Genomic DNA, 17,069 nt, shown 5'->3' on the forward strand with positions numbered 1-17,069 from the left:
TAGGATGGAGACGTTTGCCACACCCCTGGGCCCCCCTTAGCTGGGGGATGTGAATGCCCCTCCACAAACAAATTCAGCACCATCTTTCGAGAACCATAGAGATGTTTTTTACGTCGCATCTAGTGATATCACTTTTTAGAAATCTATCTTAAGAAAGCAACTATAAATACAATGCTTTATGCTCTGTTAATCAAACCTTTATATAATTGTCATTTTAAAATTGCCATTACAAAATAGGTGAGAAAAAAAGAACTTCAAATTTGCAATTATATGAAAAACCTTACTCACAGAAAAGCTTATAAGTACAGAGACTACTGAAACATGATAAAATGTGGTTGTGTCTGATGTGCGGCTGTGGTTTACAATCCTGTAGTTTACTAATTGTCACTAAGAAAACTCTTAGAACAGCCAATGGTTGCTGAGTGCCTCCTATGTACCAGGCAGTGTTAGGCTCTGTTACACAGGTGAGCTCCCAGCCTTTCAACAGTTCCAGTGGGAGGCACTGTTACCTCAGTTCCTAAGAAAATGAGGTTTAATCAGCTTCTAAGGAAGGGGCTGGATTTGGCTTCAGGTCAGCCTGGCTCCAAAGCCCACACTCTCCCTTCCCTGCCAAGGGGCTCTTCTACCAGTGAACACAACTACAATCCCGGGCTTGTAGTGATTGACAGCATCCTTGGGAAGTTTATTAGCCTTCTTTGCTTTCTGAAATTTTATTTAATATGCTTAATACTGCTTAATGAGGAAAATAAACCTAATAGAACTGTTAAAATGAGGGTTTGAACAAACTCTTTCATCTGTGGCTCTTTCCAGGCCTGATGTCAGTCCTGTTATTCCCTAAGATGGGTTCAGAGTGCAAATTCTTCACAGAGAAAGCGAGTGTAGGGGAGAGTTGAATAGTTTAATTGTTCCCAAGAGAAAAAAATCAGCACAACTTTTAGACCTTGAGGGGAGGAGGCCAGGAGTGTTTCCAAAGCCTTCAAGATACACATACCTTTTGGCCTAGAAATTCTACTGCTGGGAATTTCCCCTTGGGAAACAAAACCATATGCAAAGACATCAGAGCAAATTGCTAAGGGAAATTCCAAGACCCAAGAGATAAAGGGGAAGTGTAACTACAGCAGCAATGCACACATAAGAGATAAATTACAGGTGTACAACATAGTGAGTCAATATTCTTATACATTATGAAGTGATCACAATACACCCAGTTACCACCTGCCACCATACAAAGTTGTCATAATATTACTGACTATATTCCCTATTCGTACATTACAATCCTCTGACTTATTTTTTTTGTTTTTTTAAAACATCTTTATTGGAGTATAATTGCTTTACAATGTTGTGTTAGTTTCTGCTGTATAACAAAGTGAATCAGGTATATGTATACATATATCCCCATATCTCCTCCCTCTTGCGTCTCTCTCCCACCCTCCCTATCCCACCCCTCTAGGTGGTCACAAAGCTGATCTCCCTGTGCCATGCGGCTGCTTCCCACTAGCTATCTGTTTTACATTTGGTAGTGTATATATGTCAGTGCCACTCTCTCACTTCGTCCCAGCTTACCCTTCCCCCTCTCCGTGTCCTCAAATCCATTCTCTACGTCTGCGTCTTTATTATATGAGGCGATGGGGGCACAGACCAAATAGGTGAAAGAGATTAAGAGGTACAAACTTCCAGCTATAAAATAAGTAAGTCAGGACAGGAATAAAGATGCTGACTTACTTATTTTATAGCTGGAAGTTTGTACCTCTTAATTCCCTTCACCTATTTGGTCTGTCCCCCCATCTCCTCATATAATATAATATGTTAATTATAACTAAACAAAAATAAATAAATTTTAAAAAGGTTTTCAATGGAATAAAAAGAGATAAATTACCGTAACCCCCGTTTCCAACCCTAGAAGTCTAGTGAAATCAATTAGGCCACATCTATGCAACCAAGTACCAGGCAGTGCTAAAAGATGAAACTGAGAGATATATTTATGAATATGGGCAGATGTTCATGATATATTAGTATGAAAACTGCAGCCTTTAAAACAATGTTAGGGAGGGAGACGCAAGAGGGAAGAGATATGGGGATATATGTATATGTATAACTGATTCACTTTGTTATAAAGCAGAAACTAACACACCATTGTAAAGCAATTATACTCCAATAAAGATGTTAAAAATAAAATCATTTGAATAAAATTACTTAAGCAAGTGAAAAAAAACAATGTTGATGGTATGATTCTATTTCATAAAAATATATTTTATTTAAAAATCTACATAAACCTATACATAGGAAAAAATGTCTGGACAATGTCTACCCCTTTTAGCAGCAAGTCTATTTGAGTTGAGACACAGAAATACAAATAATCCAACAACAACAAAAAAACCCCAGAGATGTATTTTCTAATTTTCTTCAACAGATATGTACTACTTGCATAATCATCAAAGCTTAAAACATGAGTGTTTTTAATTAAAAAAAATTAACCTGAATATAAGAGCAGTGCCCAAATTGTCTGATACATTGCAAATTGGTTGGGAAAAACAGGGAAGAAGAAAAGCATTATCCTTGGGGGCCCACTAGGACAGCATCAAGAAAAGCAGCAAGGTGAAAGTCAAAGTAACAGGCTGAGACACCTGCCATTGCAGTCAGCTCAAGTCAGCTTGTAAAATGTGGAGGCAGTGGCTTGTGCATATTCTATATGTTCCAAATACTCCAGGGGTGACAGGCAGAGTTAGCTCTCCATATTGTCACCACTGCCCTTTGTGGCATGAAAGAAGCATTAGAACAAAGTCAAGTCTGATGTTCCCTGACTTTCTTGAGAATCCCTGGCTCAGGGACTTCCCTGGTGGTCCAGTGGTTGACTCCTCGCTCCCAATGCAGGGGGCCCAGGTTCCATCCCTGGTTGAACTAGATCCCGCATGCCGCAACTAAGACCTGGTGCAGCTAAATAAATGAATAAATGAATGAATGAATGAATAAATATCAAAAAAAAAAGAATCCCTGGCCCAGGGTCCTCAACAAATGGCCCACACCAGACCCCTCAAGGAGTCTCCACCACCTCTTAATTCAAGTACCTAAAGACCAGGGTGGAGTAATGGAGGGAGGCACATTGAGAAAAGTCTAGAAGAGGTAATGAAGAAGGAACTAAAGCAGCTGAACAATGAGTGATGGTGAAAACTTTGAAACCTCATTGCCTGTGAATGGTGCAGTGGCTTGGAGAATGACTTTAAAAGGCTGGACCTTTGGGAAGAGCCAAAAGCCTGATGGGGTATGATATAAAGTACACAAAACCACCTATGAGGTGTTCTTGCCAAAGAAGTTGAAGATGAATCTAATTAAGCCTCCAGAGTTTAGAGCTAACTTCCATTTACAGAAAATATAGAGAGAGGAACAAGCTTAAGGATACCACAGGAAGCAAACAGACACATTTAGAAGGGGGGACATTCCACAGGACAACCGACCCAGTTTCTTCCAGTATTACTTGCATAATCACACAAAGCTTTAAAGGAAAAAAACCAAGAGTGCTAGAATGATGGTTGCCAGGGCTGTAAGGAGGGGGAAAGGGGGAGTTACTGTTTAATGGATACAGAGTTTGAGTTTTGCAAGATGAAAAAGTCCTGGGGATCTATTGCACAACAATGTGACTCTACTTAACAGTACTGAACGGGACACTTTAAAATGTTTGAGATGGTTAATTTTATGTTATGTGTTTCTTACCACAATTAAAAATTTAAGAATTTAAAAATGAGTGCTTCTAAATTAAAAAAAAATTAAACCTGAATATAAGGAGTACCAAGACTGTTAGATATATTAGGAATTGGGTGAAGAGAGGAGGGAAATACATTTCTACATTATTCTTCGGGTCACACAAGGCATTAAAAAAGTGAGAGGAGATTGCTTTAGATTGAGAGAGAATCAAGAGGTCAGACAACCAAATGCATGTTTGGATCCAGATTCAAACAAGCCAACTGTTAAAGGACATCTTGAAAATGATTGGGAAAATCTGATTATGGTCTGGGTAAAATCCTTTGAGTTGATTTAAAATTTTCCTTTTTAGGTAGATGTATTGAAGTTTTTTAAAAAAATAGAGATGACACAATTGAAAGAAAGTGTTAAGCAAATAACAAACCAAGTAGAATACAGATTTAGCAAAAATGGTGAAGGAAGAAATGAAATGACATATTGAGAAGGGTGTGAGTAAACCTATGACCCCGGGGAAAGCAGCAGATTTCACAAGACAGTGATGAGGTAGAAGCTATCATAAAGGCATGGGGTTTTCCTGGAGGTGAAGGGAGAGAAATTAAGCAGGGCGCAAAAGAAGTGTTCAGAAAAGGATGAGAGGAGCCAACTTGAAAGGACTCCCAGTGGCCAGAGCTGGAACAATCTGAACAAAATAAGTAATGGTAGTGTTGAATTACAGCCCATAGAATAAAATAAACACCCATGAATCCATACTGATATATATAAATTACTGAATAAATAAATAGGGAGGACAATTCTTCCTCAAAGGAGAATTCTAATTACTAAATGTAGAAGGAATGAGGAAAATTAAAAATCACCATTACAATACTACACAGTAAAAATGGCTGTAGGTAACATCCACTTGCTAGATGCTAGAATTTAGTAGGTAAAAGTGTGAGGAGAAACTAGATACTTGCATGATCTCAAAGTTTCTCCTGCAAGATATTTATTAATTACAAAGAGAAACAAATAAAGGTTAATTAACATCATCAACAATAAGACATCTTGACATTATGTCCCTTTGCAGTAGTGGTGGCAGAATCGGAAACCAATTTACAGTGGGTTGGAGGGTGGACTGTGGTGAGAAAACAGGACCAGCCAGTGAGGACTGTTTCGTCAAGAACTTGGGAAATGAAGAAGAGGGGCTGTGTAGCTCGCACTCACTTGGCTGGTGTAGGTTCATGTTTGTTTTTAATTTCATGACTTTGGAGCCACACATCATAGATCAACCTCAAAAATGGCAGGATGAGAAAAAGCAGGGCAGTGAATGACAATAGCAGCAACCCACCCTTCCAGGCAAGGAGTCCAGTTCTGAGACACCGGATCCAACTGGTTCTCATGTGTCTTTGTATCTGACCACCATCCAAGTCAGTGATGGAAAACTTTTACATTATAGCAATATGGTATAAAAGAAATTTTTAGTGCAACTCAGGGCTCATACTTTTAAAGAGTGAAGTGTGCCCAGCAAAGAATTAGGATTTTAGGTGAAGCTGGTCGTGCTGATGATGCCAGTGCCCAAGAAAAGCAGAAATACTGTTTTCAAACAGGATTTTTTAAAAGGAAGGAGAGGGGAAAAAAAGAAAAATACGAAACCCCAAACCTTCAAACAACTACAGAAAACTACAAAAATTCTACTTAATTAGTAGCAGATTTACGATCTCCAAGACCAATTATAAGGAAGTGGTTAGCAATAATATCCTTCCTTGATCAGTGTCTCAAAAATTCATCTAACCCTAAATTGTAAGAGAAATGGCTATCAGAACTTCACCTTTAAAAAGCTTTCTGAACCCCTTATACTACAAGTGTCCCCATCTGATTTAATGTGAAATAATGTTGGGATTACTAAAAAGGAAGACGGCTGCAGTCAGTATAGTACTGTACCTTTTCTTCAGAGGGGATATGGCAAGAATAAAACAAACCTGGGTTGAGCATCAAGATATAAAATAAATATCTCATGGAATCTCAAAAGCCAAACCTAACCAAACCACACTGGGGTTCAGTTCTTGCCCCACCACTTACAACCCAGGTCAAATCAAATGACAACTTGGAGTTTCAAGTTTGCTATACCTGTAAAAATGAAATAAATATCCTCATACTAGGTACAATGCAGCATTCCTTAAAAGATCAAATAATACATTTGGCAATGTTTTGTAAATTACCAAGTACTGTGTAAGCATATTACCAATTACTTCAGCTTTGTGGATGAATCAACATAGGTACACCTCAAAAATCTTTTTACCATGCCCTCTGCTGATACATCCCATGTGGTAAAGATACTGTATGTAAACACTTCTGTAGAAATTTAGGCAACAGAGTTCCTGTCTGGAGCCCAACTGCCAGTCGCAAGTTTTTTGCGAGGATGTCAAAATCAAGGTTCTCCATTCTATGGATAACACCAAAGAAGGGCAAAATCTATTAGCTTCTTTCCTATGCAACAAAAATATTCTTTGTAAGGTTTTTTGCCTGGGTGACTGACACATGTGCTGGCTCTCCCTTTGCAAAAAGATTGTTCTAACCTCTTGCAACCATTCTCTGTTTTCTGACCACACCACGATGAATTTTCAAGTCGTTAACAAGGTGTGAGGGCTGGTCGAAGGCCTTCTCATATTCAGAGCACTCAAAGGGTCTCTCTCCAGGGGAAAGTCAAAAGTGTTGAGAATGTTCTGAGTGGAGGTTTTTCAACAGTAACTGCGCTCAACCGGTTTCTCTTGAGAATGGAGTTGATAATGTTGAGTGAGGTAGGAGGGTCGGCTGAAACACTTCCCACACAGCTGACACTGGTAAGGCCTCTCTTGAGCATGAATTCTGTAGTGCTGAATGAGATGTGAAGTATGAACGAAGACTCTGCCACAGTCACAACACTGACAGGCTCTCTCTCCGACATAGTCATGTTTCCGCTGATATCGAATTAAATGTGTCTTGTTTCGGGGCAACGCGGGTGGAAGGGCTTTTGCCGCCTCATGGGCCTTGAGATGTTGAAAAAGATGCACATCCTGGATAAAAGCTTTGCCACACTGGAAACATTCATAGTAGTCCTCCTGACTATGAATTCTTACGCAGCCGTTGATATTTGCACACTGAGTGAAAGACTTTCCACCTTCATTGCATCCAGGGGACTTCTCACATGAATGAGTCTTCTGATGTCTGGTAAGGTGTGGCATGAAGAAGAAGGCTTCTCCACACTGTTTACATTCAAAAGGTTTCTTCCCTGTATGGATCTGCTCGTGTCTCTCACGGGCCAACCGGGTACTAAAGCTTCTTTCACAAAATTCACTTCTGTTGTGTTTGTTCTCTTGGACGAAAGGCCTGCTGTCCACCGGCTGGGGACTGGTGCAAATTCCAGGAGTGCGTTCCTGGGGATCCTTCCCTAGAAGACCCTCTGACTGTTTAGTAAGATCTGAGCGTCTCTCAAATTGATCACTGTCATGGCTTCTTTCCTGAGCAAGGGTCTTGGGGTCATTCATTTTTACCGGACTCAAAAGTTTCTCCTGGTTGACCTGGTGCAAACCCAGTGGATCATCAGTAGAAGACTCTCCTACATAGACACACCAGAAGTTACCTACCTCCAAATCCTGTCTTCCTGCCCCTGAGGATGATTTTTCTATAGGCAGGCTTTGCTCTGGAGTTAGATCTTTGATTTCAGGTTTTTTCTCCCCATCTAAAAGCAATGTAAAAGTTCCTCTACTATTTTTACTCAGAGAGACACATCATTATAGTAGAAAGAGAAGAAAGAGACCAAACATAGCAGAACAGTTCTTAAAGAGGTTTGAGAGTTTTCTGGGAACCTAAGGAGAGAATGGGAGGATGGAAAGGACAGTAAGCAAGGAAGGGTGAGGATGAGGCAGAAAAGAGACCATCCAGGAGGACGGAACGTTGACAAAGATGCCAGAGACACAGACAGGAGAACAAGGAGGAAACCAGAGAAAGAGCTGGGATTGGGGTTTGTCTGCATCCAGACCATGCTTGGCAAATTACTACTATTCCGAGAAACTAATAGCTGTGGCGATAAAGGGATTCCATTGTCAAGTCAATTTGGGAGATACCATAGGATGCAAGTCAAGCAGCTTTCAATCCTGTAGGACTCTTCAGAACCTTTAATCAGCATCTCAAATTCCAAAGAGGGGAAATATAGTATGCAGCATTTCTCTAACCGATCTCGTCATGGAACACTTTTTTTTTTTTTTTTTTAAAGAACGCCTATTACCATAGTTCTACAGGACCATTAGGGAAACGCTGGAGTAAACAGGTCAACAACCTCTTGCTCAGAATAAAGCAAAAGAATGCTAACTCTTTTCTTGGCTCCCAATCTCTAATCTTACCCCATTCCCTTCAATTCACCATTTATTAAATGCCTATTTTGAGCAAAGCATTATCCAACCAGATGGTCATAATAGTCTGTAAAAAGGACCCCAATCAGGCTATAAATGACTACAGGAGAAGAGATGGGGGTGGGGGTTGATTCCATTTAGGAACAGGAAAAACTCAACGGAGGGGATGGCATTAGGGCTCAGTAAGCAGTGAAGGGGGTAGCAAGCTTATAAAACATCCTGAGCAAAGACATTGAACTGTGAAAGTACACAGTCCTGGGGAGCCAGCAACACAGGTTTCTACTTGGAATATCTGTGAGAGATGAGGCTGGGATGTGGATTTTAGGCCAGAGTGGGACAGATTTAAATGTTTTGCTAAAAGTTTGGATTTTCTTTTGAGGGTGGTAAGAAGCTGGTCAAAAGTTTGTGCTTTATAAAGGCAACTCTCTGAGTGGGGCTGGAAAGAGGAGTGGTATCACGCCAAGGTTTCTTGCTTGTCTCAGTTAAAGAGGAAAGACCTCTGATTTCTAGCTGCCAGGGGAAAGGCATGAATGAATGCAGGAGGTGGAACACTAGAGAAAAGGGAAACTGGCCTCCCTGGAGCTGCGCAGGAGAGGAACTCATGCTGCAGAAAGAGATGAGCTTCAGAGAGGAGATGAAAGAAGTACCGAGTGCACGTGATGTGGGGAAGCGGCATGAACCCCTGAGGTGAGAGCACTTACCAACCTTCTCCCTGAGCTGAGAGGGCTTTGGGGAACAGCTCCCAGGCCCCTCCTGGCTGACCGGGGTTGTCTTCCCACGATTCCTGTCTCACTACTCACCTTGACATATCATTGTACTGCTGTCTTCCTCCACTGCACGTGACTCCTCTGCTTCCAGCCCTGAGATAATGTCGGGTTTAGGGAACTGGTACCCTGTTGAAGAAGGAGACTCATAACTTGGGGGTTCTGTCCTGTACCCACAGGAACTCCCAGCCTGGGTTATAAAGACGGTGAGATAATAAGGAAAATGCAAATTTAAACAGAAGAAAAATAAAGCCTGTTTCCAATGATTTTGCCACCAGGGACATATGGCAATGTCTGGAGACAATTTTGGTCATCACAGCTTACCTAGGGAGACCAGGTTCCTATAATTTTCCAGCATCACTTCCCGGTAGAGTTTCCTCTGAGCAGCACTAAGGTAGGTTAATTCCTCTGGACTGAAGTCCACAGCCACATCCTTGAAAGTCACCAGCTCCTAAAATACCAGACACACTCCTAAATGATCGAAATCCAGGAATTATCCCAAGGAGGGGGAAAGGTGCCTGATGAGAGGGGACTGACCATGAAGCAGATGTTCAGACCAGCAGAAAGCTTCTAATCCAAGTGTTCTAATCCACTTAGATTATTTCTAGGGACTTAGAAAGATATCTTTTTTTGTCTTATAGTCTGAGAGAAGTGAGAACATTTCTGAGATAGTTCCTGCTGCTAATTTTGAAAGATTTGGGTTGCAGGAGAAAAATCCTTTTAAGTCACTTTATAAAGAAAGAAAAAATGCAAATAATTAAAAGCTGAGCAGTATACCTCAACCTCAGGAATCAGAGACAGTTGGGTTTAGGTTCTGGGTCTGGTTCTTTCTAACAAGCTTTATGAGAATGGATAGGTTAAGCCTCAGTGACTCATCCATAAAACACAAAAAGCTCATAAATATGAAGAGATATTCGATCTTATTAATAAATAAGAAAATACATTTCAAAATGACAAAGTATGATTTTATACCCATTCAACTGACAAAAATTAAGAAGTGTGACAATACGAAATATTGTCTAAAATGTGGACCCTTGGGGCCTCTTGTAAGGTGCTAAGGTAAATGTAAATTAGTAAACCACTTTGGACTCAGAAATTCTGTTCCTAGGTATATTTGTTCATGTGTACTTGGAGATAGATATGTTCATAACATCTGTCTTATAACATCCAAAATATGGAAAAGACCCAAACATTCATTTATAGTAGAAAAAATAAATATATTATGGTATAGTCATACCATGGAATAGTATTCCAGCAATACAAACTAATTAACTACAGTTACATGCAACAATTTTGGTAACCGAAGGGCGAATTTAAAAAGCAGATATTAGAAGACTACATAAGACTATGATACCCATTTTACTAATATACATCTTTTGTGTTTTTATGGAAACATTATGCAGATCAATGAACATATGACTTAAACTAGAGGGCATATACTGGCTGCCCAGCTCCTATAGAGGGATTTATTTGGCTCACATGTGTTTTTTTAAATTCTTTCTTCAAAATTCACATTAGCTGCCAACACTAAAAAATTTGTATATTTCAAATTATTAACTGGATTTTTGGCTTCTCTTTAAAAAAAATCAGAAGATCTGGGGATCTGGACCCACATTCTCACACGGTGCCATCAGCTGAAGCTGAGTCATAGCTGCCCCTTAGGTGGGGCAGGTGCCCCCCCAGTTTGTCATAATCCACCCACTTACATACGGTATTCGTTTATATTACCTCAGTAGTCCCTGTGGGCATCTTCACTTGGGATCCTTGACATGGACACTGTAAGGACAGAGGGCTACTCTCAGGAACAGATCATCTAGGACAGTGTTTCTCAACTTTTTCCCCCCATCTCTCCCTCAAAGAGCATTTTTAGACAATTTTTTTCCTAATCGTCACCCCCCTCCCATGAATTTTTTTCTGTTTCTAAAGGAAGTGCAGCATATTAATTTCTTCTAGGTTTCAAAATGTGATTTAACAAGAACATTAAGGAGCAAATAAAAAAAAAAAAACACCTCACAACAGTATCATGTCCCTGTAATAGCTGCCATTTATTTCATATATAAAAAGGAGCATAATAATAGTACAAACCACATGAGGGTGGTTTTGACTAGGCCAAAAGTGGAGATAAAATGGAATACTAAACAACGAAAAATTAATTCAAAAGACAGAAAAAGAGGGACAACGTTGAAGATATAGTATGTGGGGTGGTGATAAGTGTGACAGAGAAAAATAAAGCAGGGAAGGGGAATACGAAGAGTCAGAAGAACATTTTTTATACAAAAGCCAGGAAAAGGCTCAGTTAGGTAATGTTTATATAAAGACTTTGAGGAAATGAGGATGTGGTTTAATTAGACGGGGAAGGTCTGGAAATCAGGAAGGTGAGGTCCCCATATTGGAGAACTAAATCAGAAGAAAGCTCGACTCACCTGAGATCTAGCAGATGGCATACTGTCAAACATCGTTGTGTCCTTCTTTTGGTGTTCTTCGGTGTTTCTCTTTTCTGCAAGGACAGAGTCCCGAGCAGGGAAACCTAGAAGGGAGCAGAAATGACCATGGACTTGAGTCCAGTCTGGCAGCACCCACAGGCGCAGAGAGTAGCCTGCCACCCCCACGCCACCCTGTCCTGCCAAGGGAGGGAGCGGCAGTCCTGGACTTCCTATGACAAGAAAAAGACCACAGAAATCATTTCTCAGCTCAATATGGCAAGTTCCAGAAGAGAGTTCTGGTTATCTCCCACCTCTAAACCCTTCCATTGCTTCTCAGTGCCTTCCAAATAAAGCAGAAGTTCCTCTTTATTTGTATCAGTGGTCCTAGCCTCACCGTCCATTCAGTCACCAGGGAACCTCAGTTTCCCAGTTGTAACATGAAAATGATAAGACCTCTACTTCTAAGGGCTCCTGTAAGGATTAAATGTTACATATGTAAAGCACACAGCATGCATTTTTAAAAAATGGCAACTCTTATTACTAAGCTTTCCCTACATCTTTTTCACTCACTGATCTAGAATACAACCACCACCTTCCCTAAAGAAACTTGAACATTGAAGGCCTTCCTTGCCTGCAGTCTCTTTCTAAGTGTACCTTTCATTAATCTGTAATTTCTTTCTCATATTCTAGAGAGCTCTTTCCTTTCCCCTGAATTCCAGCTCCATCAAAGGCTGTGCCTTTGGCCAAGTTTAAAACCAACGTGGGACAATATCCCCCATGTCCACTGGAGGCAGTGTAACACCATGATTAAGAGCACAGACGCTGGTGTCAGCCTCCCAGCTGAATCCTGACTGCCAATTACTAACCGTGGGACCAGGGGCCAGTCATTCAACGTTTTTGTGCCTCTGTCTCCTCATTTATGGAAGGAGGGTAATAACTATTTCAAGGGCTATTAAGAGAAGTAAATGAATATTATAAAATACCTAGAATGTAGTACATTTTAAGTGTCCAACATGTTCACTATTAACATCTTCAAAATTCTTTTAAGGAATTCAGGTGCACAGGACTGATCAGAATCCTTAATTCATGACACATCAGTATTCAGCCATGCATGACCCTCATGTTTATTTCAAATTTATTTGTTTATACTTTTAAATGTAATTAACCCATCCCACTGGTCCACACCCAAGTCTTGTTCCCTTGCCTTTCTCCTTGTCTCTCTCTATATACACCCAAACAATACTTTGTTTTTAGTAGCAATTTTATTCAAAGGACTATTAGGAGTGAACAGCCTTCTTCTCTCATTATTGAAATGCCCTTAGTTCCAATCTAGTAACTTGAGTTTCTAAGCGACAAGTCAAATTTTAACAGAAGTTAAATTTCCAGGCCTCGTATCCCCCACATTTTATGCCTTTTTTTTTTTTTTTTTGGTTGTGTGGTCTTTTGTGTTGATACTAAAGTTTAGGCTTAATAAGAAATGTGGAGAGGAGGGGGAACAAAGCTGGAGAGAAGGGGTACTCCTAGAGAATAATAAATAAGCAAAAGCCAAACCCCTAATTTCTTCCATTTCACACAAGATTAGGCAGATGAGACTGGATTATAAAATTCATTTGTTCAGTCATTCAACAAATCTTTATTAAGCTCCCTATTACATGCCAGGCACACAGCAAATGTTCAATAAATACAAACAGCCAGTTGCTTCTCTCCTCTCTCACCTCTCTCCTCACACGCTTGGATCAAGTTTGCCACCAGGTTTCCTGCTTCCTTGTTGCTCTTGGGCTGTTTTGACCTCACCCATGTCTGAACCTCCTCTGGCAGAGTATTCAGAAACTGCTCCAGCACCAGTTGCTCCATCATCTGCTCCTTGGTGTGGGTCTCTGGCTGCAGCCATTGCCAGCAGAGCTCCTGGATTTGGCTCACAGCTTGGTGAGGCTCAGTCACTGACAGGTATTGAAAATGCCTAAACTTTTGGTGAGAAACTTTCAGAGCCCCTGGGTTTCTTACGCAGATGGTTTCTGGATTTTTTTCTTGATCACGTAGATGAATGAGCTGGGGATTCCTCAAGATATCCAAAGCCTCTGTCATGTGCAGCATCTTTACAGCTTGGCCCTTCAAAGGATGAAAATACTCTAAAAGGCAGGCTGCTTCAGAAGACACTGCTGTGGAAGATGGTGTGCAGAGTTGTACCAGATGAAGAAAGGATTCAGAAACCTCAGGACCTGCAGAAATTACACAGAGACTCACAAATGGCTTCCACAGTTAGGACTGGACAGTAAAGGTTATCTGAAGCAAAGGAAGTTAGCTCTTTTCACACAAATGTCTAAATGAACATTCACATAGATTTGCACATCTACAGACAGGATGCTGCCTCAGTCACGGTACCAGGTCTAGAAGATCCACAGGCACAGGCTAGAAAAATTTCAGAAATGGCAGTGAAGGGAAAAGAGGCTTGAACCCCAAACCACAATGAACTGAACTAACTGATGAATCACAGAAGAATGTCACTTAAAAAAGTGAATTTAAATGAGTTAATACAGAATGAGGAAAGATCCTTACAAAACATACGTCCTACAAAGAACTGGATTCATATGCAAAATATATAAAGAAATCATACAAATCAGTAAGAAAAAGGCAAACAAAGCAAGAGCAAAAAGGTTAAAAGATCTGAGCAGGTACTGCACAAAAGAAGACAGCTAAATGGCCGTAAATATATGAAACAGGGCTCAACTTCATTAGTTATCAGAGAAATTTGAATTAAAACCACAATGAGATATCACTACATACCCTCCAGAATATTCAAAATGAAAAAATCAGATGATAGTTAAGTGTTTGAGAGGAGACAGAGCCACAGTAGAATGGTATATTCATAACAGTGGAATTCTAAACAGAATTGAGAATATGGAGGCATCTTGCTGTTGAGTAAAAGAAACCAGGCTCAAAAAAAGGTCCACATTATATGAGTCCATTTGTACACAGGTCAAGAACAAGCAAAACAAATCTAAGGTGTTAGAAGTCAGAATGGTGGTAACAGTTGGGACTGAGATTCGGGGAGCAGTGGTAATGACTGGGAGGGGACAACATAAGAGGTTTCCGGAAAGCTGGTAATGTCCTATTTTCTTAATCCAGGAGCTCATGACATGGACACAGTGTGCTCGTTTTGTGAAAACTGAGCTATATACTAATGGTTTGTGCCTTTTTCTGTATTATATTTGACTAAAAAATTTTTAGCTTTGTTATAGTCGTGGGGAAATATCTAGGTTGTAATATTAAATGAAAAAGCAGGAAACAAACTTGAATATAGAATGTATACTCAACCATATAAAGCACAGGAAAAAAAACTGGAAAGTAAACCAAAATACCACACCAAGGGGGTTATCTATGAGCAGTGAGACTACAAATTATTTTTACTGGTGATTTTATACTTTCTCCCTCAAAACTACTTCCTAATTTCAAATGTCCTACAATGAACCTTCTATCTTCTATGATCAGGAAAATAAAAAACACTTTTCTTCTATAAAATTTGCACTCTATGAAATCACGAACAAAATTGTCACTTGGGGGAAACATTTCCTTTTTTTTTTCTCCTCTCCACTAAAAAACATGCATCTGTGATTTATACGACAAGCAGTTTTTCTGTTTCAAGGCATTTTTGTTTTTCATTATTATAAATCATAATGCATGAACACCACTGAAACTAAGTATTTGTTCACATCTCTGATATTTCCCTTCTAGGACAGATTCCTAAAAGCGAAATTACCTCGACAAAGGGTATGAACTTTTTAAAAAGTTCTTAACACAATCTGCCAAATTTTCCCCCCAAAGGCTTCCACCAATTTCTTCTTCCAATCTCCATATATAAGATTACATACCCACCTTGCAAGTCAATAGGCCAGCTTCATGGGCATGTAACCAGTGCAGTCACACAGAGCATCAGAAGGGCTCAAGCTTAATTTAATGCTCTCTTGTTGCTGTCTTGAGACTTTCCATATTTTAAACAAGGGGCCTCACTTTTTCATTTTGCACTCCACCCTGCAAATTATGTAACTAGTTCTGCCAGCCAAGAACATTATCATTTCTCAACATCTGTTGCCAATAAGACAAATGAAAGATATATTTTATCCTTTAATTTTGCATTTCCTTTGATTAATAATAGAGCTTACTACTTTTTTCAGATTTATTGGCCAATTATACATTGCTCCTATCCTTTGCCCTTTTTCCACCAGGGTGTTCCTATTGCTGATTGGTAAAGGCTCCATATAAATAAAGGATATTCACTCTTTGACCTATTTGCTTAAAAAAAAATTCCAACCATGCCACACTTTCTCTTTAGTCTTCATAGAATTTTAATATTTCAAAGTCCAATTTATCACTACCCATTCAGAGATCAGTTAAATATTTAAATATATTTTCTTATTTCTTTATTTAAACATTTCATTTTAATTCTTTAGCTGGAATTTAGTCTGGGATAAGCTATGAGAAGAATATAATTTTTTCTAAAAACTTTCCCACCTACCACCAATTATTAAATTTGCTATTGCTTCCTTCTTGGGATGTGTGAGGCCCCCCTGAATTGAATTTCTAGGTCTGCAGCCTCCAGGGAAGGATCCTGAGAAAGGAGTAGTGGAAATGACTGTGAAATCCTGCCAGCCTGCCTCCCAAGACTAGCCAGGTCCAAAGCTAGAGCAGAGTCACAATTCTTTCTCCTGGCCCAAAGAGGGAAAGCAAGACCTTGAACAGTCAAGGCCCTCCAGGCCACAGGTACTGAAAAGAAGCTCATGGCTCCGTCTCCTCAGAGGGCACCCTCAGCATCCATCCTTTTCTCTTTTACATAAATTCTTGATTCTGCTTCCCTTAAATATTTATCTTTTGGAGCTCAGTCTTATCCTAATCCTACATCCCTTATCATCCAATTTTTAACCACATTACCTCAGTAGTTCTTGGCACATTGTTTTTCTTCCTAACAATTTTTTACTCAAACTTTATTTTTTAACTCTTGATACCACTAAAACCATCTGGGCAAAAGGCTCTCTGATGTCAACCAATTACTGACTTTGTTCGGTGCTTTGTAATGCTCATTGGTCTGCTCAGGTTTTCTATTTCTTGAATCCAATTTTTAAAAAATACTTTTCCAGGAAAATCATCCATTTTCTTGAAGTTGAAATATATTAACACATGATTGAGAATATGAAATCTCCTAAGTACACAACTTTATCCTGTCTCTAATCAATGTTGCTTTATTCCTAGTATGTCTTTTTTGTTAATTACCGCTATTGTTTTTTTCATTATTGCCACTCATCCCAAGTACCAGCTGCTAGTTCCAATGCCATTATTTTTGTTTTCTCATGTATTAGTTTCACTTATCTTTATTATTTTCTTACTCCTGGTTCCTTTAGAGTTTTATCAGTTTGTTTGTGGGACTTTGGGAATCTCCTGAAACAAATGCCTAATTTATTTCATTCTTTCTTGACTATTGAAAGCTGTTAATTTTGGTTATATATCAAAATTTAGGGGATGTCACCACTCCTATTTCAATTATTTTTAAAATAATTCATAATTGCACTTCTGATTTCTCCATTCACCAAAAAGTTCCTTAGAAGAATATAATTTCATTTCCACTTTAAACATTCATTATTAAATATTTACTTGACATACGGGAAGTAAATGGTTTCTTTATTTTGGAACATTAGCCATCTACACAAAATGATGTGGAAACGTGGGTAATTAGTAGCACCTTTCTAAATTTAGCTTTTCTCGGGACTTCCCTAGTGGTGCAGTGGTTAAAAATCCACCTGACAATGCAGGGGACATGGATTCCAGCCCTG

The 17,069-nt window shown here is 39.5% G+C and overlaps 1 protein-coding gene across 1 annotated transcript; it reads right to left on the reverse strand.

Moving 5' to 3' along the window:
* Positions 1 to 6,410: 6,410 nt before the first annotated feature.
* ZIM2 (zinc finger imprinted 2) lies at positions 6,411 to 13,341 on the reverse strand. The gene is made up of 6 exons (XM_061172542.1): positions 12,963 to 13,341; positions 11,248 to 11,351; positions 10,553 to 10,600; positions 9,149 to 9,275; positions 8,861 to 8,953; positions 6,411 to 7,390 (listed from the first exon to the last, which is right to left on the reverse strand). Exons 1-6 carry the CDS (start codon positions 13,339 to 13,341, stop codon positions 6,411 to 6,413), a joined length of 1,731 nt encoding a protein of 576 aa, XP_061028525.1.
* Positions 13,342 to 17,069: the final 3,728 nt, after the last annotated feature.

The sequence above is a fragment of the Eubalaena glacialis genome, chromosome 18 (genome assembly GCF_028564815.1).
Source record: "Eubalaena glacialis isolate mEubGla1 chromosome 18, mEubGla1.1.hap2.+ XY, whole genome shotgun sequence".
NCBI lineage: Eukaryota > Metazoa > Chordata > Mammalia > Artiodactyla > Balaenidae > Eubalaena > Eubalaena glacialis.